This window comes from Colius striatus, chromosome 1 (genome assembly GCF_028858725.1).
Source record: "Colius striatus isolate bColStr4 chromosome 1, bColStr4.1.hap1, whole genome shotgun sequence".
Lineage (NCBI taxonomy): Eukaryota > Metazoa > Chordata > Aves > Coliiformes > Coliidae > Colius > Colius striatus.
This window is the reverse complement of record NC_084759.1, coordinates 178,340,949-178,366,046: the sequence shown is the minus strand read 5'-3', so window position 1 is coordinate 178,366,046 and position 25,098 is coordinate 178,340,949. Positions and strand designations below refer to the sequence as shown.

The 25,098-nt window shown below is 34.2% G+C and overlaps 1 protein-coding gene across 3 annotated transcripts in view; it reads left to right on the top strand.

The window, feature by feature from the left end:
• IMMP2L (inner mitochondrial membrane peptidase subunit 2) overlaps positions 1-25,098 on the top strand; it is a 472,646-nt gene that overhangs the window by 305,149 nt on the left and 142,399 nt on the right. For all 3 annotated transcript variants that reach the window (XM_061988619.1, XM_061988627.1, XM_061988612.1), the window contains exon 4: positions 8,569-8,634. In XM_061988619.1, the coding sequence (XP_061844603.1) occupies positions 8,569-8,634 (66 nt within the window). The remainder of the gene's footprint in view (positions 1-8,568; positions 8,635-25,098) is intronic.

The window sequence follows — 25,098 nt, the reverse complement described above, 5'->3', positions numbered from 1 at the left end:
TTGCTTTGAAAGTAGGCAGATTTTCATTCTTTTCCCTCCAACTCCTCCTTCATCTCAATATAGGACATCTCTGCTAAATGGCATCTGCTACCAGGAGGTGCATTATGGATGGGTATTTACCATGGAAGCTATTTTTTTCTGAATGTATTATCCCTGTAGCGAAACTTTACTGCTCTGTTTGAAAACCCAACACTGAATCAGAACATAGACAGGAGCTAAAGAATAGGAGGCTGTAAGAAAGGGAGAGAAGGAACAAGTGTGTATATCCCAGAATTGCAAATCTTGAGGGAATTATTTATGTGTTCCAACTATTTCGTGGTAAAGGCTGTGACTCCTTTACTGATGCTTTATGGAAATGATATATTCAGATTGTTATTTTTATTCAGAGATTGCTTGGAAATCACCATGAAGTTTGAAGGAAACAGTTTTAGATTATGTTGAAACAGTTTAAAAGTTAATAAAAATAAAACAGTACCTTTCCAACAGTCCATGCTTACAATCTGTAGTAGTTATAAACCACTACTTCCAGTAAAAAAAAAAAATAAATTGTCGGTGAATGATGTCGCTTTTTAAGAGAGGTTTGACTAAGAAATGCTAATGTAATGTGGAGTTAAATTAAGAGTTATAGGGTGTTATTAGAAGTTTTTATCATATTTTTATCTTTCTACATATTTTCCACTGGAGCTGCTGAACAAATCAAGCATCAATGGAACTTATGCCTAACCAGTTGGTGCAGCTGCTGTCTTGAAGTATTTATTTTGTAAATTATGAATGAAAAATGGTGAATGTTCAAAATAGTTCAATAAAGCAGTATTTATTAGGACTGGGGCCTGCTTGCTCAAATTTAAGCCCAAAGAGAATCCAGAAGCAGTTGAAAAATGTTTTCCATTGCTCTCTTAATCTGCTAACATCAAAATTCACATATGATTTCTACATAATATTTCTACATAATGTTGTTTGAACAAATTGCTAATCTATTTCACTTCTGTTAGAGTTCCAACACCGTTTAAGGTCAAAACTGATTTAAACATTGCTATTGACAGGTGAGCCTGAACAGTTTTTGTAGTGTAGAATACTATTTGAATAATGCCTCTCTGGCAGTTGAAGGAGAAGAAAGACAAAGGAGACAATGCAAATGACTTCCACACTTGCAATAAATTTACAAAGGGCCTTAGAAACATTTTATCTGAGCAAAATGATCGCATGATTTATTCTCATTCTATCTACAGAATCTAAAATGTGGTTAAAGTCAACCCAGAAATAGGTTTTGTCAGGTAAACCTTGTGTGTTTTATCAAAAGTACAAAGCACTTAGGTAAACATAGTTTTGATAAAGGCCATAATAGAATATACTTGATTTCTTTGAGAATTCTGTTTACAACCACATAATATCCTGATTTAGAAACTTGATTTCATGGAATTCATGTGGTTTGTTTCAATTGTGTAGATGTAAATAAGGTTGGAGAGACATCTGTAAATGGTAATATTTCAGCAGATTGCTTTATGATCCAAAGCTAGGTGCTGGTTTTATCAACTACCTTCATAATCATTGGCTAAGCTTGCAAATACAGAGATAAACAGGGCAGTAAATAACAAGGCAGCCATGTCATTGCAGCATGATCTGAATCGTGGTTACTGTTCAAAAATGTGCTTTAAGGAATGCAAAGTTCAAGCAGTTCAAATAAAAACTTAGTAATCAGAGATGGATTTGGATGTCACTTTTGGTATCCATTTGACATCAGCTCCTAAGTTGAAGAGGATAAGCTTTCTGCTTGAATATACAAAATAAGTGTGGTAATAATTCAAGATGGATAATACTAGCTTCTCATGCCAGTGTGCCAAGAATAAAATGGAAATGTTGGAAGAATTTTGAAATATGTCACAAAAAGGGTCCTGGAGTTGGAAAACTAACTGTATGCTAAGAAGTTTAAGGAGTTCTAGCTGATGAATCCAAGAGAATTTTAGGGAGAACTGTTGTGCCTGAATATTTTTGCATGAAGAAGAAATAAGCTGTTGAGGGTTTTCCTGCCTTGAGGAGAAGGCATGAAATGGAAATTGAAGTTGAATAAATTCAATCTTGAATGCAGATGCAATTTCCTAATAGCAAGGATAATTAAACTTTGCAATATTTTCTCTGGATGTTAGTCTTATTGTCACTCAGAATATTTGAGAAATGATATCATAATAATAAAATACTTTATAATAGAATTAGGTACTATCCAGAAAGACAGAAAAGAAAAAGACAAATCTGTGTCCTACAACATTTATTTAAGATGATCAGTAAAGTCTCATCTGACATGAGAGTCTGCATCCCAGACAAAATATGTTGGATTTATTGCAACGATATCATATTTATCCACATATTTGAATAAGTCCAAAGGCTGTACATAGTTTACGTAGGTTCATCTCTGAAGTCGGGTCAGGCTGCTCAGAGACTTTCAGTCAAGCTCTAAGTACCAATTTGGGCAACCTGCACCACTGATTAGCCATATGCAGTGTGAAAATTTTTTCTGGTATCCATCTGGAATTTCCTTGCTGCAACTCCTACTATTTCCTTACCTCCTTCACTATGTGGTTCTCCAAAAAATCTGGATTCCTAATCATTGGTTAGATAGATGACAAGAGCAATTAAAGTCTTTATCTCATCTCTGATCGGCAGAAACCCAGTTTCCCACTGCTCTTATGTTACTTTTCTGTTACTGTTATTTTGATGGTCTGTCACATTTTCCAGTTGTGAAAATCTTGTAGTGGTGAGTCCAAACTGAACACAAGAGTTGGAACTGTTCACTGAATATATTTAATGCAACAATTCCACATAATAGAAGCTGAAAATTAAAATAACAGTAAAAATTAAGCGTTGTAATTTTTTTTCTCCAATGCTGACTTGCATGTTACGTTCTACAGTGTCTCAGAACCTATGATGTAATTAGTTAAATATTTATTATGGGATTCATTTCCTACATAAAGAAGTATGGAATTGATATAGAAGTTATGGACTGGGAAAAAAGTGTAATGGAAGAATTAAAAATCTTTTGATTTAGAAAATTTGTGCATACATTAAGTACATTTGCACTCTTATACAACATTTAGACTTGTCTATGATGGACATATTTTATCATAGTTATTGTACTGGGAAGGATGAAAAATGGATATTGCTACATAGTCCCTACTGTACAGAGTTCAAGCATCAGCTACTATTCTGACAACAGGAAGCTCCTTTATCATAAAGCAAGGTCACACAACTTTTTCTGAGGGTCAACATATTTATGTGGTGTATGATGCAGCCTTGTGAAACTCCTGGTTTATCTTATTAAGCAAGGCCAGAAAATAAGGATGACATAGCAACACTGCCTCTCTATTTCCTCTTCCTCCAAGCATGTTTTAAAAGCAAAGCCAGTGAAACTCTACTTGGAGGTTCCTGTTTCTGTAGATATATTAATGCCATTTATTCTGGGCTCCACCTACATTTTACTTATTGCTTTGGCTGTTTTCAGAATCCCCCAAAGACTCAAGAAGGACATAAAAACCTCATTTTTCATGCTACAAAACTTCTGGAAATTGTCAGATGTGTAAACTGTAACTATATTGGAATTTTGATCAGATAGGAATTAATTTTGTGAAATGATCACTGAGTGAATAGCTCTGGATTGCAGTGTTATACCTCAAAAGCTCCCACTTATCCTGTTTTATGGAGTTACATCCTTTTCAGTGTCTGGCATTAGCAACATAAATGCAGAAATTATGTTTGTGATAAAGGCCTTCATTGTTTGATTCTGTTCATGGTATAATAACACAATATACATTGTTTCACTTGCTTCTATGTAAATGATGATCTAATCTCATAAATTTCAGTCTCAGAATATCTGTGATCTGAAGTAAGCAGAATAATCCAAAGGCAAACTTCCAAGTGCTGTGCCTAAAATTTTACTTTTATCTCATAAAAAGTAGAGGGATGTGCTAACAGCAGTATACATACATATGCATATACATAGATATATAAACAGTGCAAACTCAAGGAACTTTTCACTGGAATTTTAAATAAATACCTATTATTTGTTCTGTTCTAGAAAATACTCAGTATTAAAATTCCACAAACCCTATACAACTTGACTAGAATGACGGATAGGTAACATTAAATGTGTGTAGTTGATCAGTGTAATTAATTGAAGCTAACTGGAACTTATTAACTCCTTTTTCATTATGACTTCAGAGTATAAGGCCTTATGGTCTTTTTCTAATGCATACACCAGAAAATCTGAGTGCTTATTTAAGGAAAAATAAAAAAGTATCTTGTAGCATTTTTTTTAGTTGGATTTTGCTTTTATTCACGTTTGATTTCTTTTTTCTTTTTCTAATAGCTATTGTGATAATATCTGTTGAAAAATAGAAATACTTTTTTGTGTGTCTCCGGTTTTTCTGAGCATCAGACATTGTGTTTGATCATTATCCAGGATTGGTAGGGTATTGTTTTTTATTTAGGACAGAAACTGCATGGTCAAAAGAGAATGATATAACATTTGGGGATACTTGTTTATATGTCCCTTTGGATAATAGAAATGAATTAACTCTCTTCACTGATCTTGCTGGGATCTTAGGATATGATCTAAAAAGCACTTCATGGGAAAGTCTGTAGACACCAGTTTCAAGCTCTTTCAATTCAAGTTTCAGTTTCAAGCATGATTTACCATAGGTGCTTCTGAAGAGGTTATAGTTACACAACTCAGAGAATTAAATGAGTCAAATAACACATACAAAATGTAGAAATATTATTAACCTTTGATCAATCACAAAATATTCATTAGCTTACGAAGCAGTTATTTAGCAGTTGTGCTTAGCAGTGTACACCAGAGTAAACAAATAATCCAAATGATGGAAATTTAGGAGCAATATTGTAACTGGACTACTCAGTTGCTCAATCAGGAGAGGAGAAAGCCTGCAGAGAATTGTCAGCATTTTTATCTGACAATCATTGCTAAATAGTGGATTTTCCTGCAGGCTGTGTCATTCCTCCTGCTTTTCATGGTAAATGTGTTATGTAGTACTGCAGTCTCACACTGTTCAATACAAGGTATATAAATATAAAGTATATAAATATGCATGTGTACATATATGTATTTGTTGTTTGTAAGAGCATGTAATTAAAAATTAAACTATAAATAATTTTTTTTTATGGGAGAAGTGACATTGAAGTAATGACTAGGAAAAGTTGTCAGTGCTTTCCTGAAATAGAATGGAGAGTCACTTCAGGCTGGATATTAGGAGGAATTTCTTTACTGAAATGGTTGTCAAGCTTTGGAACAAGCTACCCAGGGAGGTGGTGGAGTCACCATCCCTGGAAATGTTTAAGAGATGGTTGGATGTTGCACTTAAGAAAATAGTCTAATGGTTGATAGGGCTGGAACAAAGACTAGACTTGATCTTAAAGGTCTCTTCCAGCTGAACTGATTCTATTCTATGATACTAATGAACTTGTCAATTATTAGTTGATTTCAGTCTGTGAATGCATCACTGATAAAGCCTAGCTGAACCTATCTGTCCAGTATTCATCCTCTCAGTATTTTCTCCCTGGATGATGTGCAGAGTCTTTTCACCTCTTTTTTTTTTTGTTATTGTTCAAAACAAAATTGAACTGTAAAGCTCTTCTGCTAATGCATATTGTTTAACTTCCAAACTAAGCATATGGGCAGGGAGAGGGGATATTCCAATGTACTCTGCATTTTTTTTTCCAGCGGTATCAATTTGATAGATAAGGGGTGACTTGCTCCAGAGTACTGTATAGGGTAGAGGTTAGAATATTGTTGTATCTTGAAGTAATTGCTGGGAGTGAATAAGAAATTTAAATCCACTCTAATCACTGAGGTGATCTACATTTAATTACTTTTCAAAATAAGCAAATGCGAGAGGCTTTATTCCAAAGTTAATGATGTCCTGATGGCGCGAGCATTTGTTTTTCTCTTTTTACTGTAGTGGAATTGCTCGTTAGTTTTTAAGAAAAGCTTGTTGTGGTCTATACAGCTGAAAGTCACTACAGAATAGGACAAACATGCAAGTTTAGGAGAAGGAATTAAGATTATTACCAGAAGATAATTGTTCCAGATTGCTTATGCTGAGTTGCTAAGATGTGTGTCTAAAAGGCAGAAATGAACACATACCAATGAGACACAGACTTCTACACTGCACTGTGCATAAACTTAAAGTTTAGAACAAATTAGAAATTGTTGCTAAGACAAAGTGAATCGTCCCATTGTCAGAAAGAATCTCAGGTGGTGATGATGTTGTTGTTTTGTTTAATTATTTGCAGCCAGCCAGCAGGAGATCCCTAGGTGAAGCTTAAGTAAGTGTTTTGATAGATAAAATAAAAAATATTTATCAGTCTTGAGTACTACAGAGGTCATTGCTTTCTTTTTGTATTATTCTGTGGTCATCCTCCTGAGGTGCTTGGACAAAGAATACTGCTGTTTAATTAGAAATTGGTAGCAATGAGTTATCCTCAGCCTTGATGGCTTGAGGGACACAGTGCTAGATTTGTCTATTTTCTACTTTTCTTCATGGAAAAGGAAAAACTATGACTCTAGTAGAATTCTATCTGCATTTAAGAAATGGATTTATTTTCCAGAGATGTTTTTCCTAGTGCATTTTCATGTACTGCTAACTGCTACTTGTGCATTAATGTTTGTAATGTGCATGAGATTTTCATAGTCATTCTGACTGTTTCTATTTGCATTTCTGTCCCTTATTGGTGCCTAATCAAGAATAATTGTATGTACAAGGGAAAGTATTTTACTAAGGAAAAGTAGGTTTAATTTTTTGAGAGGCTGATCTAGAAAATGGTCAATATCGGAAACATCAGATAGGGGTCTAGCTGATAAATGTACAGATGGTTGATATTATTTCACATTGATATAATATATATATATATATAATGATATTTATGTCTTCTGAATGCCATCTTTGGTAGACAAAATATATTCATTATGTGTAAGAAATCTTAAGAAATTTTATCTCTTCTCACACCATATCATTTGAAAGGAGCATGCCTGGATATGACCTTTTATACAAGTAAGAGGGAAAAAGTAAAACGTAACTTGAGAGGTGAAAACAAGTAAAACAACAGTTTCTATTTCCTTCTGTTTTGAAAGATACCTGTTTTTAAAGGTTATTGCTTATTACCTCACCCAGATATCAGTGAAAGAGAAGTACTAAGCAATTACAGGTTACAATATTTAGGACTTTTTTTCCCTTTCTCGTTGTTTAGTTTGTTCTATACCTGGTGTGAAATTTCAAAGACAGAAATTGCCTGTATCTGCATGCGTTTCCAATTTCCATAATCAATGGAATCTCAGTGTTATACTAAATACCTTTCAGGAAAGCATCAGTATCCGTCACTACAGAACTAGTCTCTCTTACCTCCTGTTCAGTCATTGTGGCTCTTGAAGAAAACATTCTGGTTGCCTCTTGAAAATCCTTGGTCTAAAAGTGCCCATGTTATTGGCTACTTTGAGCCTGCTGCTACCTGTCTTACCAGTCCTTTGCCATATTCATGAATTATAATCAGAATGTTAGTACACTTCAAATATTAAAAATGTTCTTGATCGATAAAAACTATCTACAAGGAATTCCTTGAAGTCTTTCTGATAAATATTTTATGGCAATATGGTAAAAAATTAACCACTCTTAGAACAAATATTCATATCTCAGATTCAGAGTGATGTTTTTTTCGAGGTTATGATGATTTTTTTGCACATGGAAAGTAAATTAAGGGAGAGGTCAGTAACTAAATTACAATATGCACATATTAGTCAAGAGAAAATGCTTACATGGGGAATTTTAAAGAACCTTTTAAAATAAGATATTAAGCCAAAACAGAAGTTTGAAAGAGCAAACTTGAAAATTGTTTAATTCGGTCTCTAGGAAATTACCTAAATTATTTAAATTATTTAAATTACTTAGTATTTAAATTACTTATATTTTACATTAAAATATTACAATCTGAACTTTAATGAGTTAAAAATTAAAACAACAGTAATTTTTACCAAAAAAAATTATTTATAATAGTTTGTAATAGTAAAGGTGTGGGGTTTTTTCTTAGGCTGTGCTCTGATTGAGAATAAGAGGTAGTCAGCTTTCAATTAAGTGTACATTGAAGCCAGCTAGGGGGCAAATCCAGAAAGTGCTGTGGATACTTCATATATTTAAATCATATGAGCATCTAAAACGTGATTGATTCCTCCCAGGACTGATATGTAAAATATGATACATTTAGTACAAATACACTGTCTCTATTGATAGTGGGACATTGTACTTTTGATGTTGTGGAGTATATTTTTCATGATAAAAAGATGTGTTTGTAAGCAGGTAATTTTTCACCATCTGCTTTTCAATGATAGTTTGCAATGAGAATGATTACAGTAGCTTCACTTCAGTGTGGAACATGATGATTGATGCTATATCAAGGAAAACATGGAATCTCCTAATGATTTAATGGTGTCTATTTCTTTGTGGAATTTCTTTTCATTTTCTTAAAACAATGGGAACATTACTGATTGTATAACCTTATCCCCTGTCTCAGGTCTCCTAGAAACCCTGAACAGAAGATCATTAAACGAGTGATTGCTCTTGAAGGAGACATTATCAAGTAAGTATTTTAAGCCTAGTCTCTGAGTCTTTATAGGAATAATGGAGCTTTTCAGTGGATTTTAAATCAGTATCCTAGACAACGAGAACTTTCTAGTATTTTGTTTTTATCTGTTCTTAACAGAGATGTCAGCAATGTACCTATCTCCTTTTCAATGAGAGGAGAATGCTATACAAAACTGCTCACACTCTCATGAAAGGTACATGGGTGCAAATAATGCTTGTTTTTTTACAATATCCCTTCCACAATATCAAGGCAGGTGATTGTACAGCATTTTTTCAATAAGATTATAGGTCTGTGATTTTTTATTTAGAGAGTCAAGTTGCTGTTTCATACTGTGATTGGCAAATAAAAGTATTGTGGATTTTTTAGGTTTTTATTCATTTGTTTCAGTTGGTGGATTTGTTTTTACATTTATTTTATTGTATTTTATTTTTGAGGCAAAAAATCCTCATAAGTGACCACCTTCACTGCATTGTGTAGGAATCTATAGGGAATATGGTAGAAGTGATTTGAAGTAAATTATTCTATCAGAAAAGAAAAAGTAGAAAGAGTAGGCTCTAGAGTACTTCGAGACTTGGTTTACTCTGACAGATAGACCTTCCTACCGAGACTGAGAGGAAATAAATTACTAGTATATGTAAATCAAAAGGTTTTGTGGGAACACTATTATTTGGATGAAAATACTTGTTTGAAAAGGTTTCTTTTTCTTAGGTACAGAACTGGCATAGAGCTGGGTGGGTAAATCCCTAGTTTCCCACACTAAGATATGAATGACCCTGGGAGCTCTCAGACAATATGGCAGACTGAGACAATTCATTTAGATAATTATTCTTGCTGTAGTGTAGTGAATACTTAAGAAGTACTTGGCAACTACAGTTCAAATCAGGAAATTGAGTGTGGTCTCAATGAGCCTTAGTTGATAGCTGCACTGGTGAGCATTTGGGCACAATGGAATATGGAATATATTCTTAGAGAAGATATTTGTTCCTTGATGTAGTTGTTTTTAATACTGTAACTTGTATCAATGGTGAGACTCATATTCATGAGTCAGTATTCATCTTTCATTTCTGTTGCGATGTCAGAAAGAGAAAGTAATATAAGGCAACTTCAAGTGTTGCTTTTCACTGTTCTGTATTTGTCTGCATTTTTGAAGCTGAATTTAGTTTTTGATAACACTAAAAACAAGTAATAACTTTAATTCCAGATATAAGAGATTAATTGTGCTGTACATTCACATACCTTAAGACTTAACTTTTCTTTACCTTCTATGGGTGTTCTTCACCAAATGGACAAAGGTGTGGGGCATAATAGCTGTGAGAGTGTGTGCAGAATACTGATGAGCCTGTAGCTTACTGAATCACTCACAGACAAAGAAGACTGTACAATGACCCTCACTTGCCTTTGGTAAAGCAGTTTAGATTTATTTATTGATAGAAATATTAATTTCCGTAACTCAGAAGTGCATTTTTTCCTATCTGATTGCACCAAAATTTTGCTTTAACAGTAGAAACTAATTTTTATCTTAAGAATAAAATTGTGAGCTATTATAACTGTTTTAAGTTTTTATTACATATCATTGTCTCTTAATACTTACCACTTTTCATGGCACTAGGGTAAAGCAAAAGCTTGAATAGTAAGATAAACCAGCAAAGCTGACAAGATTTTTCTAAAATATGTATTATTTTTGTAATGGTACTCCAAGCAGGTATGAGACTACGATATTTGTGACTTTAACAGACAGCTGGTAACTGTCATGTATAGAAAACCTAGAGGACTTCAACTCCTATTTAATGTCTGAAGATATTCTTTGTTACAAACAAAAAGGAATTGTTTTACATATCTTAAGATTTTATGTCTATGTATTTTTATATATTGAATTATGCCTTATCAGCACAAAATAATGCCCCAAATGAAACAGATGGTAACATGGATCATACAAAAAAAGATATCTGAAAGTATTAAAATGGGACTCCTTCCTATTGTTCTGACTCTTTTTGGTATGGGTGAAATGTGATGCACTATTAATGTGTACTGACCTTAGAGGAATGTTTGAACATCCTTGCTTCTATTATCAAGTCTGTGAAATGGAATATATATCTCTGTATGCTAAAACTCTACCTCTTTAAGCTTTTTGCTGCTCTGCTGATCAATCGGAATTCGTTCTTGCTGAGAAAACATCCAGTCTTACTGCAGAAAAGTTGTTTCAGTTGATACGCTGGGGTTCTAGCACTTACAGGTACAATGGTTCCGTGAAGCGGTAGCGATTATATAGAGAACTATACTGTGTTGGACATTTTATCTGGAAGGTTAGTGCAATGTAAAAAAGACTGTCTATTGCTTTGCAAATTTTACTTGATGTCATGTGATAGAATTAATTAATTCACTCTTTCCGTGATGAGACTTCCAGTCTTCCATTGTGAAGAAAGGTTTGAAAATAGCTGTGAATTGGAAATATTTCCATTTAGTGCTCCGTGAGATAGATGATAAAAAGTATGGACCATGAGCCTGCAGTTATGTTTTCATAGATGAAACCTATTTCATCCTATTTCATGCATGATTAATGATAATTTGGCACAAGAATTCTGGTTTTTCTCATATTATTAATTAAAATAAGTTAAATAGCATTTTACTATTTTTTAATTACTAGAAATAATGAAAGGTCAAATAAGCAAAGTCATTACTACCATAGGAAAATTCCTTATATTTTGATTTGATTTCAAGTGTTATGACTCCACAGCAAAAATCCTGGTTTTCAGTGTTCATTTCTATAAAACATTAAGTAGAATAAAAATTGTGACACTTTGAAAATAATTATAACTGACTTCTGTTTTTTGAAAACAATGTAGGTGAGTGATCTGTTTTAAGTCCATTTCAAACTTTCATTTTTTCATTTCTCTGGTAGTCAGACATTGTGGACTACACAGTGCTTCACCTTTTGAAATATGCTTTGAGGGACTAAAAAATGTTACAAACTCACGGAATAAAAATTCTGGCATTTCAGTTTTCTGTTCGTTTTTCCAATCTAGCTGATAGTCTAAGTGAAGTGAGTTTGGTAGTCTTGGAAATCCCTGGAAGCATGTGGTACATGCCACAAAACTGTAACAGACCATTTAGTTTGGATAAACTCGTAGAACTTCCTCCTCAAAATAATTTAAAGAATAGACAGAAAATCACTATTTAGTCCTTGAGAATTAATCCATAGGTTAGTTTATATGTAGATAATATTGCAAAGTGTAGCTCCCATAGATCAAGTTTTGTTTTGATTTCTGTGGATTCACGGAAGAATTAATATTAAATAAGAAATCATTACAATGGTTACTGAAGACTGTTTAAATGATAATTCTTCCAAAGCAGTCTTTCTTTTAAAAGTCAATATAATCTAATTTGTAAAAAAATTAATGTTGGTATTATACAACACTATAAATAACTTGAAATTAAACTCATTAAAACTCATCTATCTTAAATGCACTAGTGGAAATTTAAAAATCTATAGTAATCTATCACAGAAGAGTTATGGTAAGTTTTTAGTAACACAAATAAATGAAGGTCTGTGAAATGTTGTTCAAAATGGGGGTTAAACTAGTAACATTAAAGTTAAGTCTGTCCAGTAAGTGTCTGAAATAATTTGTTTTTCTTCTGTCTGTCACAGTTACCAGCTCTGAAGAAACTTGGTGTTCAATTATGTTTCTTTCACACAATTGTTTGCCTCTTAATACTGTGTCTGATTTAAGAATTATTTGTGAGCCCCTAAGATAGTAATTTTTAAATGTTTTGTCCAGGGATATTGCTAAGCTATCTAAGAGTCAGTGTTCTGAGAACAGAATGGTTCAGCAAAATAATGTTTCATTTAAGTGTGCAAATTGAAAAACTACTCTAAAGAAGTGAATAATTAAATACTCAAAGCATCGTAATACAGAGATAGATCATTGTATCATTAGGCTGTAGGCCTAAACCAAGCTTCAGTAACCTTTCAACTTTTGCTACAAGGTCCATCATTACATTACAGAATCTATTGCCACAGAATTTTAGGAAGAACATAGATATAAAAGGCTTTGAAAAAGGAGTAGAGAATGAATATAAATAAGGACTATCAGTAGCTATTAAATGCAGCAATCTCAGTATAACTTCATGTACTCCTGTTTTCAAGGTCATACAGTCTGTTATATTCTTTCCAGTCAAATATTCCATTCTGCCTTAAAATATAACCAAAATCTGGTCATTCTGTCTACTTGTTGGAGAATCCTTTCAGTGTCAAACAAACTGTTCACTACTTCATGCATATATTTTGTTGAGGTTTTTTTTTCCTCAAAGAGTAGGTACCATCCAGTATCCTTTCATTATGAAATAGACAGTCTTACTGTTTTTTTCACTAAACTATCTCAGTGAACTATCTCAGTTTAATCAGATAGTTGTGGCTGTTAATTGTTTTCACTGAGGACTGGTTATCAAACAAAACAGTTGTCTTCATGCAGAGACTGCTACTTGACAGAAAATTGTATTAGATTATACCATGACATCACTGCCTGCCTCTTGAAAGAAGAATGGCCTTCAGAAAAAACTAAGACTTTTCCAGTTTTGTGACACAAGAATGTTTCTCTACATAACATCTTCAGGGCAACCATCCAGCAGGAATTGCATCCTGACCTTTGCCATTTAATCACAGAGAAATAAAATTATGTTCAGTAGTGCTGTAGTAAGAACCTTCTTGTTCTATCTTCATCCTTTCCTTTCTTCCTCACCCACCACTCATCTCCTCCACTTACCAACATAAAACGACTTCTGGTAATATTCTGAAGTGTTGTTAGTGTGGTAAAGTACTGCTTGCAATGGCTCAGTTACAATAGAAAAATGGATTATCAGTAAAAAAAACCCCAAAAAAGCTAGGAATCACAGTTGATTGTGATATGTGGGGAACATTTATGGTATATTCTATTCCCTTCTTGCTTGTCCAGTGTGGTAGTTTGAGCCTGGCTGGATGCCAGGTGCCCACCACACCACTTTATCCCCCACCTCCTCAGCAAGCCAGGGAAGGGGAGAAAATAAGATGGGAGTCTCGTGGGTTGAGATAAAAGCAGTTTAATAAATAAGCAGCAAAGCCACGCGCGCGGGAAGCAAAGCAGAAGCAGATAAAGCTGTTACTCTCTACTTCCCATCAGCAGCGATGTCCGGCCACCTCCCGAGAAGCAGGGCTTCAGTACGCGTAGCAGTTGCTTTGGGAAGGCCAGAAATGAATCTCGCCTCCCCTTCCTGCTCCTCTCCCCCAGTTTATATTCCTGAGCTGACGTCATATGGTATGGAATATCTCCTTGGTCAGCCTGGGTCAGCTGTCCTGGCCATAGTCCCTCCCAAGATCATGCCCACCCACAGCTATTGGTGAAGGTGGGGGAAGGAATGCTGGAGGGACAGCCCTGATGCCGTGAGAGCAGTAGTCATAATATTGATATCAACAGTAAGCACAGCACTGCAAGAGCTGCTGTGGAAAATCACTATCGTCCCAGACCCACTACATCCAGTCTCTGTCTTTGGGTAGTGAGCATAGAGATCGGCATTGACGGCAGTACTATTAGGATCGAAAAAAATGAGAACGGATTGTACTCTACAGGAACACAGTGCTATCCTCAGAGATTACAGATTTTGGAATATCTTTCCTTTTGACTAATTACAGATGTATTGTTCTGCCTTTGTACTTTATGTACCTAAAGGATGTTGTAGCAAACTACCCCTTAGATAAAAAACTTTTTGTCTTCAAAAATATTTTTGAATTTTGTGCCTGTGTGCACAGAATACATGTCTCATAGGATTTTTGCAGTTTATTTTGCACTACTTATTGTTAGGTACCAATGGAAGTTTTTTTAAGCCAATGAAAGGGGTTTTTTAGGTTCTAGCTAGGCTGCTCTGTCATGACTCTTCAGCATTGATCATACCCTTGCAAATATCCTAAATAAAGTTTCCATTGATTTTGACTGCATTTCCATATGCAGAGTCCTTGCATGACTGGACTCCATTTCTGTAAACACAGATGATGGGAATGTATATTGATACAGACTCTTTAAGCTCTAAAAGCAATGTGACAAACCCAGGACGAAGATTTTCTGAATCCATAATGAATGTCTAAGGTTCTAGAGAACTTTAGGCCCAGTAATGAAGATCTGAAAAGCTGGATTTCTAAAATTTGTCATTCTTCATACTCATAAAATATGACGGAGGAATGTTTCACTTTGCATTAGATTTTGATTGCCTAACATTTGGCAACAGGACAAAGGATAATGGGATGAAGTTGGAACACAAAAAGTTCCACTTAAACATAAGAAAAAACTATTTCACTGTGGGGATGATGGAGCAGTGGCACAGGCTGCCCAGAGGGATTGTGGAGTCTCCTTCCTTGGAGGTCTTCAAGACCCACCTGGACTTGTTCCTATGTGATCTGATCTAGGTGACCCTGCTTCTGCAGGGGGGTTGGACTAGATGATCTCTAAAGGTCCCTTCCAACCCCTACCGTTCTATGATTCTATGATTCTATACATGGAGAGACAGAAAGAATAAGAATAGAAAGTGGAATTTCAGGAAAAAAAAAGTAAAAATATGCTTTTGTTTTCAGAAAATACAGGGTAAAACAATTTATCACAAAGGCAAATATATGAAAATGCAAATAATGAAAAGACATGATTTTTTACCTTTTTTTTTTTCCACCCTGGAAAGTGTGTTACTATGATACCCACATTTATTCATTGCTGCATGCAGCTAGGTCTTCATTCCTTTGGTATCTGTAAAATGTTAAAGATATATTAAGAAGAAAATATTAAGAGTACAGATAGCAGCAGTAAGATTGCTAGAAAGTCATGCGTATCATCAATATAATTTCTCTGATACTTCAGTTGGTTTCATTTGTCAAAATTCACTCAAAGCAATGGATTTACAATGTAGACCCAGTATGACTTCTTCAATTTTTAGTATTAAAGGAAAAAAGTTAATGAAATATGATTCACTTTCATCGTACTGAATTTGCAGTCTTAAAGAAAAAAAAGAAACAACAGATCCTATTACCTCTGAAGTAAGGAGATTTGATTTGGACAATACTGAGACAAGAGAGACCATAAATAACACTAGTTTTCACACAGTTACTATTTAGACTAAACCCAAGAGTACTAAATATTGAGTATGCAATTGCAATATGTAGTCAGCTACTCTCTATTAGCGTGCATTTGAATGAAGATACAAATGACAGTTGCATCTACAGGAGGCAGAAGGGGTTTATTTAATTGTTTTTTCCATATTTCTGCTTTCTTTTAAAGTCCAATTAAAGAAGCAGCATTCTAAAATGCAAAAAGCACATCTCTTTTAAGATGGCATGTCTGTGAACACTGTGCATAATGAGTCTCAGTAGTGTTCAAGGACTATTTTAAACTGTCAGAGTAATAAAATGTAGGGAAGATTTTTAAATGCTCTTTAGGCACCTTGGAGTAACGTTTCTCATGGCTTTCAGTAAATCCCTGTAGTTATGTACCCCATGGTTATGAAGCATACTACAGTATATGCAAGAAGTGTATCTACAAACACTTATTGCCTGCGTTAGCTGTAGCTGTGTGAATGTACCGTTCTATACTGTGCTAATATTTATTCAGAATTAAGAGAAAATAGGCAGACAATCACTTTATGTGTTTAGCATTGAAAACTACAAGGGTGGAGAATAGAAATCTGGGAGAGGAGCTGGAAAAAGGACTGTTGAATTATCATGGCCTGTCTGGACTCTGCTTGCCCAGTACCTCAGAGCATGGAACTTTCACTGTTCTATCCCGCTATTGTTCAGTTGTGCAGTTTTGTGCAGCACAAATATCCATCAGAGTTATGGTCACCAGTTTACTTCTCTCTACTGACTTACATGTGCTGGACACTGAGTAGAGACCAATGTGAGAATGGATTATACTATTAATGGGCAGGTCTTTATTTTTGACGAAAAGTATTTTCTAGGATGTTGATGTCTTTTGATAGGTTTTCAACACAAGCATAAACAGGGCTGTGACACACACAAATGTGGTTTTAGGAAAAGAAAAATACTATTATGTTGTAGACCAAATATAGACCAAATAAGTATTGAGTTTTGACAGAAAGGACATAGGTAATCTGGAACAAGTTTAGCAGAGGGCCTCAAGCCCCCATACTGATCAGGGGCTGCAGTACATGCTATGTCAAGAGAGGCTGAGGAAATAGGACTCTTTTAGCCTGGAGAAGAGAAGGCTTTGGAGTCACCTAACAGCAAGCCCCCAGTGCCTATGGGGAACAGTGCTGGTATGAACCATCTTAGCTCTGTTAATGTTGGGAGAAATAGGCCAATTTAATCTAAATAAAAGTCTAGTTGAAACATTTTGGTGGATAAGAGCATATGTAAAGAATACCAGAAAAGCTACCTCTTCAAAGATTTATAATTTTATACATTTCAAAATGGAGTAATAAATACAGAATTCTGCACAAACTGAACTGGTGATTCTTTATCTCTCTTTAAAATGATTCTTTTTTACTTTAAAATGTAAACTTTTCTGTCAATTTTCTTTTTCTTCACAGCCTGACAGAGTGTTTTGACGACACTATGTATTATACCACTGCTTGTCAGCTATACTCAATAATTACCTGTGTTTTAATTTATAAATTTTGAAATTATTGTGTTTGCTATTATGCAAAGCTTATAAATGCATGTTGGCACAAGTACCAGTTGTAAATTGTTCATTTAAAAAGATTGCTTCCATAGTTTTGCACTGCAAACCGTTCTTGAAATGAGGGCCTGAATAGTTCACAGTAGCAGAACTAATAAGGTTTTGAAATTGATCACCTCAGTGGTTATGAGATTCAAATGAGAATAAGAGGGAAAATTACTATTATCTTTTTTCATTATTATAGAACTGACAATTGTTGACATTCTGCTTCTGTGGAGTAAATTGTGTGATGAAACTGTAGTGTATTTTGAGTATAATGGCTAACAACTCATTAAGCGGGGTCTCCAGCATCTGTGCATAGGGGAGCCAAAAATATTTTCTGCATTATTGTATTCTGTTGGCAGTGATTGCACAAATAATTTCTGCTTGCTGACCACTATGCCACAAGCTTTTTAATATGCAGCCAAAAATATATTATGATAAACTGTATGTCATGTATTTGTAGAAGTTCAGGTATATCCCAGATAGTGTTTCTAATGAGCAGCTTTCAATTTTGTATATATAGCAAAAATAAATTAGAATTTAATCATTTATTATAGCATGAAGAAGAGGAATTGATAAATGCTGAAAAAGACTGTGATAGGATTTACTGTAATTGAAAACCAAAGCATAGTGACCTACTAGTAGAGGTGGGAATTTAAGAAACGATGGACTTTTAAAGGAGATGGAACAGAATAATGGATGAGGAAAGCCATGAACAGATTAGAAATAGGTACATACCTCAAAAGGAAGGGTGACCTTTAATGGATTTCAGGGGACTGACTTGGTAATTGGCTAAATTAATCACAGTTTCATTGCTAGTGCAACTTTCTATGCAAAAAAAATCCAAAAACTGCCTACGTGCAACATAGTGGAAATAGGTGGCATGCATAATTAAAAGTAGCAGTATCACTTTGCCTTTTCAGGCGTATTATGGAGCATGTCATATTTGCAATATATTATATGGAGGTATGATCATATTTAAAAGAATGATTTAGATTTTCAGTGATAAAAGTCATTCTGCTGTTTCTAAAGCTTATGCAGTAGTTAAAACTTTAATTAAACAGGTTTTCAAGAATGGAGAATAGAGACTAAGTTCATAAACCAGACAGATATGCTTTGTAAATGAGGAAGAAAGCTAATTAAGCTAAGCACAGCAGCATAATATTAATTTTTAAAAACACTTCAAGCGTATTTGTAGTAAATCTTGCCACAGCTATTGCATATTTCCTAATGAGTTATTCCACAGTTTAGGTTCAATATCTATGCTGCCAATACTCCCTAGCCAGGTAAAAAAAAATGTATCCTTAGGCATTATGCTAATGTTTATCTCAGCACAATAAAGTCTTTGAGAATTTATGAAAAGAATTTTTTAGGTATCAGAATATTTTTCATTCCTGTAAGTTTTATTCAGATGATGTTAATTCTAGTTTCTTTGCTAAGAGACAGAGGTTAATATGACCAGCACTTGCTGTTTTTTATTAAGAGCTCTCACACATGTAATAAAAGAAGGCTGAATTTTGTCATAGGTATGGAAAGCAATTAAACTGCTACATTTCCTTCCAGATGAAGACAAAAATGAACTATGTGTTTTTACAATCAGATTTACATAGGTAGGTAGAAAATACTTTATGAGGTTTAGCTGCAGTGTTGCAATCCTGTGTTTTCCAAACTATTTAACTAAAAAAGTCTTGAACATTTTGAATTATTTGAGAGATGTCATAAACCTGTTAGGATGTTGCTTCTTTGGTTCAGTTTCTGTGTTTCCCTAAGGAAAGCTTTAGTATCCTGAGAGATTACCAAGAGATCCCTAATTCTTGTCTTCTGCTGGGAAATGATGATGTTTGAACAAGTTCAGCTTAGATCAGCTTTAGATATGTTCTTTTGGGATCTCTACTATATAGAATCTGAAAATTTAGGTCAACTTTTGAAGAAGTAATGCCTGAGGATTTTTTAACCAAAATGTTTCACTCTGACTATTCAAATATTCTTTTTGTTTCTTTCCCCCTGAAAATATAAAAATACTGTCAATAGTGATACTTTCCTTCTGGCTTTGCCACACAGACTTAAACTGTTTCACTCTTATTATTAGTACTATCCTTAATCTTGTTTCCATAATTCATGCTTGAGATTATCCAAACAAGGGCAAAATTATCAGGTCTATCAGGAAAGCTACCTACATGTCTGCTGATTTTTGTAGATGGTTTCTTAAAATTGTCTTTTCTGTGTTGCTCAAGGGCTGAGCAAACAGGCATACCTATGAGATTCATAGCTGATTATATACTTTATGAAAAAAATTACTTCATTTGAACACTTAAAATAGAAAAAAGAATGGGACAAAGAAAGAGAGGAGAAAGTTATACTAACTGCCAGCCAGAAAACTAGGGACTGGGATATCTCTAGGCAAGACTCCCCATCATTCCCTCCAGTGCCACAGATATTCCCCTGAACAGTTCCCACAGTGATGATAGTTAGAGCAGGATCAGCTTGGTGTCCCAGCTAGTTTCTCTTACACATTAGTGCTGATGATGCTGACTGCAGCACACTGATCAGATGCAGATGTTGTACTTAAATTTAACTGGTTGTGGAGTTCTGTGCGTGTGCATTTCTGGGTACAGCTTCTGGGCTATTTAAGTAATAATTATCTACTAATGTTGTCTGCTAAGCTCTATGTATTCCTGACTCAAGTTATAAACCAAAAGCTACAAACTAAGAGGTGAAAGACTGGTATGTGGTGAAAGGGTGACTTAAATATCAATCATAATCCTTTTCCATGAGAAATGCAGTATTAGAGACAAATCAAAGTCTTGACAAGACCATGAGGACAAAAGCATTTGGGAGTACATGGTAAAAGTTTTACCACAGCAGCCTTGGGGTATGTCAGTGAAAGACTACAAAGTCAAAAGCAGATTTCAATGCTACAAGTGGAAGGTTACAGATTGGTAAAGGGAAAATCCCTAAAGGGAAATTCCCTAACCATGAAGCACAGGGTAACATCTTTACCATCTTCATTTATCTGTGGATAATGTGAATTTTTATTATGGTAATGAAAAGGACAAGCCTGACCATTTTGTAGGTAGTTTGAGACTCATTTAATATGAAGACTTACAAATTCTTCATGGACTGAAACATTTACAGTAGAAATAGCTGTATCAGCAGCTAATCAGCTAGTGTAGTGTAACTCATCCTATAACCCTTCTTTAAGTTTTTAGGGAACATTTTAGGAAATTATGTTCCTGTTCTCCCAACCCTGCCTTCATCTTCTGTGCTCATGTATCTTTTCTGTTTTTTACCAGTGCTGTACTTTGTACCAGTCTGTAAGAGCTTCTGCATAGGTTGTTGTGTTCTGTTCCTTATGGATCCTTTGATGTAACAGATTTTGATGAGTCTTTTACAAATATTAACAGACGTGTCCCCTCATACACAGTCTCATGAAGATCATTTTGAATATGTCAATATATGTTGAACTCTTTGGCCCGCAGTTGTCTTTTACCAATTTCACAGGTTTTTGGCAAGATTTTGTCTTCTATCTACTTAGTTCTGTGATGCTGAGTGTTGAAGTAAGAAGTCTTTGTGTATAACTTTTAATTTACGAAGAAAAGACGTAGATTTTACAGGTTTTATAGGTGAGATTCAATTGCTTAAACACACCTGTCTAGTGGCGTTTTAGATTTCCTAGTTATCCTGTCTGTTGTTATAAGCCACAGTTTCAGAAAGGCACAGTTCTCTTGAACATTGTTATAGCTGCCCTTGCCATGAGGATGTCTCAGTACACTACCTGAAATAGCACCAGTCATTTATGTGTATGCACAAGAGTCACTCTTCATAACAAATTAGATGGTTCATCAGAAGCAATTAAAAATGTCGTACTCCATTTGGCAAACATCCAGCAAGCATTTGGGACTTAAATCTTTGAGTCATTTACTGTATAGAAATTGTTCTTTGAATTTTCTTATATGTAGCTGTACCTGTAAGGATGATGTACATATTTGGAGTTGTAAGGATTACACAATTAACAGCAATGAGTGAAAACTATTTGTATTTGAATCATTCTTTGTCTCCCAACTATCCTCACTGGTTGATATTTTAAGAATGGTCAATAATAGAAGAATATCCCTGATGTTCAGATGTGTGACTAATTTCTAGTGTAATCATCTTATAGACATTATTTAACATATGATTGCTGAGAAAACAGCTCTGTTCTGGAGAATAAATCTGAATAGAGCACTGACTGTGGCATCCAGTGTAAGGACAGAAATTGATAAGACACTATTTTTTGCTAAATTTAGAATATCTCCTAAATATTTTACATAGTGGACATGAATTTTCATTTTGTATATAGAATGCATATTTATACATATATCTACTCATATAAATGTATTTTTATAAATATGTATATGTGATGTATACATGAATGAGAGAAAAAACCTGCCAAATTTATCAAGAATCAAGAGGTATGAGAGGTATGCTGGAAACAGAACTGAAAAGTAGATTGAAATGAATCATGATTCAACTATTCAAACTCAGAATCTGTGTTGTCACAGAAGCTTTCATTCTAAATATAAATTAAGTGTATAATATATGCTTAAACACACTGACTTCAATTACAAGAAATTCAAAACTTCCCTTACTCACTGGAGAAAAATACTGCTTAGGTTAAAAAGAACCAGGTTGAACATGTAAACTGCATGTCTCTTAAAACAAGGAAAGATTGCTAAGCTGATGTTCTTGAGTACTCTTCAGTACCCGAAACTCTCTATCTTGACAATCAGAGCAACTGGCGAAAAATGAAAATTTGAAAACAAATTGAGTTGAACAGCTTAATTGTTTTACTCTCACTGTTGTTGGGTTTTGTTTGGTGAAGTGATTCGACAGTGCTATTGTCATGATAAGGACATTTCTGAAAACAGGCTTTGCATCCCTGTAGATGTGTAAAGAGAATGAAATGTTTCACTTATTCTGAAAATGAGAAATTTCCCAGAAATTATCTCTTAATTTCAGATTAAATTAAACATTATTTCATTTTCAGTTTTTACCTCAATTTTAAAGTATTACACAGATACAAGTGTGATATACTACAGTAGTTATTTCTCACGTCAGACATGTAAACATCAGTTGTGATCACCTCACATGGTTCTGTGCAGACAGATTGTTGGATAGGTCAGCAGTTGAGAAATAATCAGAATCATTAGTCATGTTTATTTCCTGTCAGCTTTTCAGATACTGTAATTAGGTTAGGTATAAAGATCTTATTGCTGAATGGAGTCTATACTTCCTAATGGAAGATGCAACACAATGTGAATCTTGAATACCAAAATAAAATCTGTTGCTCAAATTGAAGCTTCAGAAAATAAATAATATTTGCAAAACAGAATGGAGTTCTGGTTTCATTGAGATGTATCTCCACTCTGTTTCAGCTGTATCCTGATTACACTCATCTTTGGATATTTAAAATACAATGAGTCTCAATTTCTGACCAAATAACAATCAGTTACTTTCAATATTGTTTTAAAAGTTTCTTGAAGTCTTGATTATATGAGTCATCAAATTATATTCACATCAGCATAATGCCAGACTGCCATTAGTATCACCTTATTGGCTACAACAGATCAAAGCCCTGGGTGTTTAAAACAGACTGCACAAAGTCCAGTTAAGAGCTGCATTCATAAGACATTCATACCATCAAAAGGAATAAGAGGACCCATATTAAAGCAAGCTAAATGCATATACATACAAATACTAGGAAAATATTGTTATGTTACAGTATTTAATGTGCATTAAAGCTAATCAGAATTCCTGAGAAAATTAGCTGATAGAAAATTAATAACATGTCAGTACAAGTCTGAAAAATCTCATTTTTGTCTTTTAAAAATTATGATCCAGTTACGATGACACACATTCTACCGACACAAAGCTCTACTGAGACAGAAAAATTTAAGGAAGTACTACATTAAGTCAATAAAGTCTAAGTGAAAAGAAACCAAACTACTATAGTCTCAGTCCTGTTGCAATCACAGTTTCTTCTCTGCTGCCAGGAACAGTACTTGTAATTTTGTCCTTGTGAAAATAAAAAGGCTCAACAACAATGACAGTATGCAGGACTGAAAACCTGACACATTTCCACAACTCACAAAAAATAATAGGTGCAGATGTCATTTTTCTGCTTTTCTTTGGAAGAGGCTCTGGAGATCTGTCACAGTATGGAGCATCTCCACAGCCACTGTATTACATCTTTTGAGCAATACCCATAGCAGAAGCAAATCATCATTCTCAAGACTCAGTTTGTTCTTCATTTTTAGTCCTTTATAAATTTTTGCATTGTCTTGTAACACACAGAACTTGTGCATTTTCTCAGCCTGCCTCTGATCACTAATCTAGTAATTCAAGTAAACACTGTTTAGTTTCTTTGATGTTCCCCACACACAGGAAAAAAAAAATGAGAAGATCAGCCTCTGTAAATCCATTTACTTAGCCGCTTATGACTATCTTTAAAATATTTGAAACTTTATGGAAAATTATTTGTATTGCTCTTTTTGGTGATCTTGTTTCTTTGTATGCCTATATACTGATTTGCATCCAGCACAGTTGTTTATACTCCAATTGTAAAATGCTTAGAACATAACAATAGAAAAGCTATCATAATAATGCCAAATCTGTTTGTAGAGATTCTGGATGCTAAAATGAGACAAACAATAAATATCAATAAATAAGACCCTTATTTTGTCAAAAATTGCGTACCTGGATGATTTACAACATGAATTTGATCTACGTAACTGATTTTCTGTTTTTATATTTTAACTTAAAACTTTTAGAATTTGTATATATTGGAGCTTGGAATAGTTAAAACAACTAAAGGAAAAAAAAAAAAGATTGTTTCTGAAATTCTAGGTAGTGCTAATGATATATTACCCTATAGTGCTTTCTTTTATTTTATCCCTTTCTTCATTTTATGTATTTGTCTCTGGTTTTTTGAAAATTAAATCTGTCCTTTGGTAATGTGATTTGCAGGAAATGAAGAATAAAGCACTACAAATGAAGTGCTTTTAAACAAACTGTAATTAATTACATGTGCAAATGCATTGACTAAGTTTGAGTTTGCAATTAGATAACTAATTATGTTGAAAATGGCATAGCATATTTAAATAGATGTCAGTGCCTCTGGCTCATCCAGTTCTCTCTAGGCTTTTGTTTAAGCTTGCAACTATTCTCTTGCTATTAGGTATCACCTGTTATAGTTTAAAAGCATGGTTGCATGCCTAATTAAACATATCATTGTGATGTTTACATATGCAAAATATAAAATCTTTGTATTAATTGAAGTTGCAGTTTTCTTCTTCATAGAAAAGCTGTCCATCAAATTTTGTACAGAGCAGTTTGTTAATGCAGCATTTTTTAACAAAAACAAGCAAACAAAAGTTTTCCTCACTATAAACTACAGAATTCAGACTGTGTTTCCTTGTATAATGTCTAGCAGCTATCTAGTTGACCCCTTTGTAATTCCTCTTTCCTCTAACTGTTTAAACCTGATTGTAACCTCATACAATCCTTCAAGGTAGTTGTTTATAAAAATAAATTAGTAATAGGAATATTTAAATTGCTACACTCCCCCGTAATAGGAACAATTAGAGATTTTAACAAAAGGAAAAAGTCAATTATCTCTCAGAAATAAAGTAGATCCAGCTTAATTGCAAAAAGTAAAATGAGATGAATCATGTTGCCAACATATATATGTGAAACGTCGCCAATTTCTTTGACCCTTTTCAAATGGCTAGAT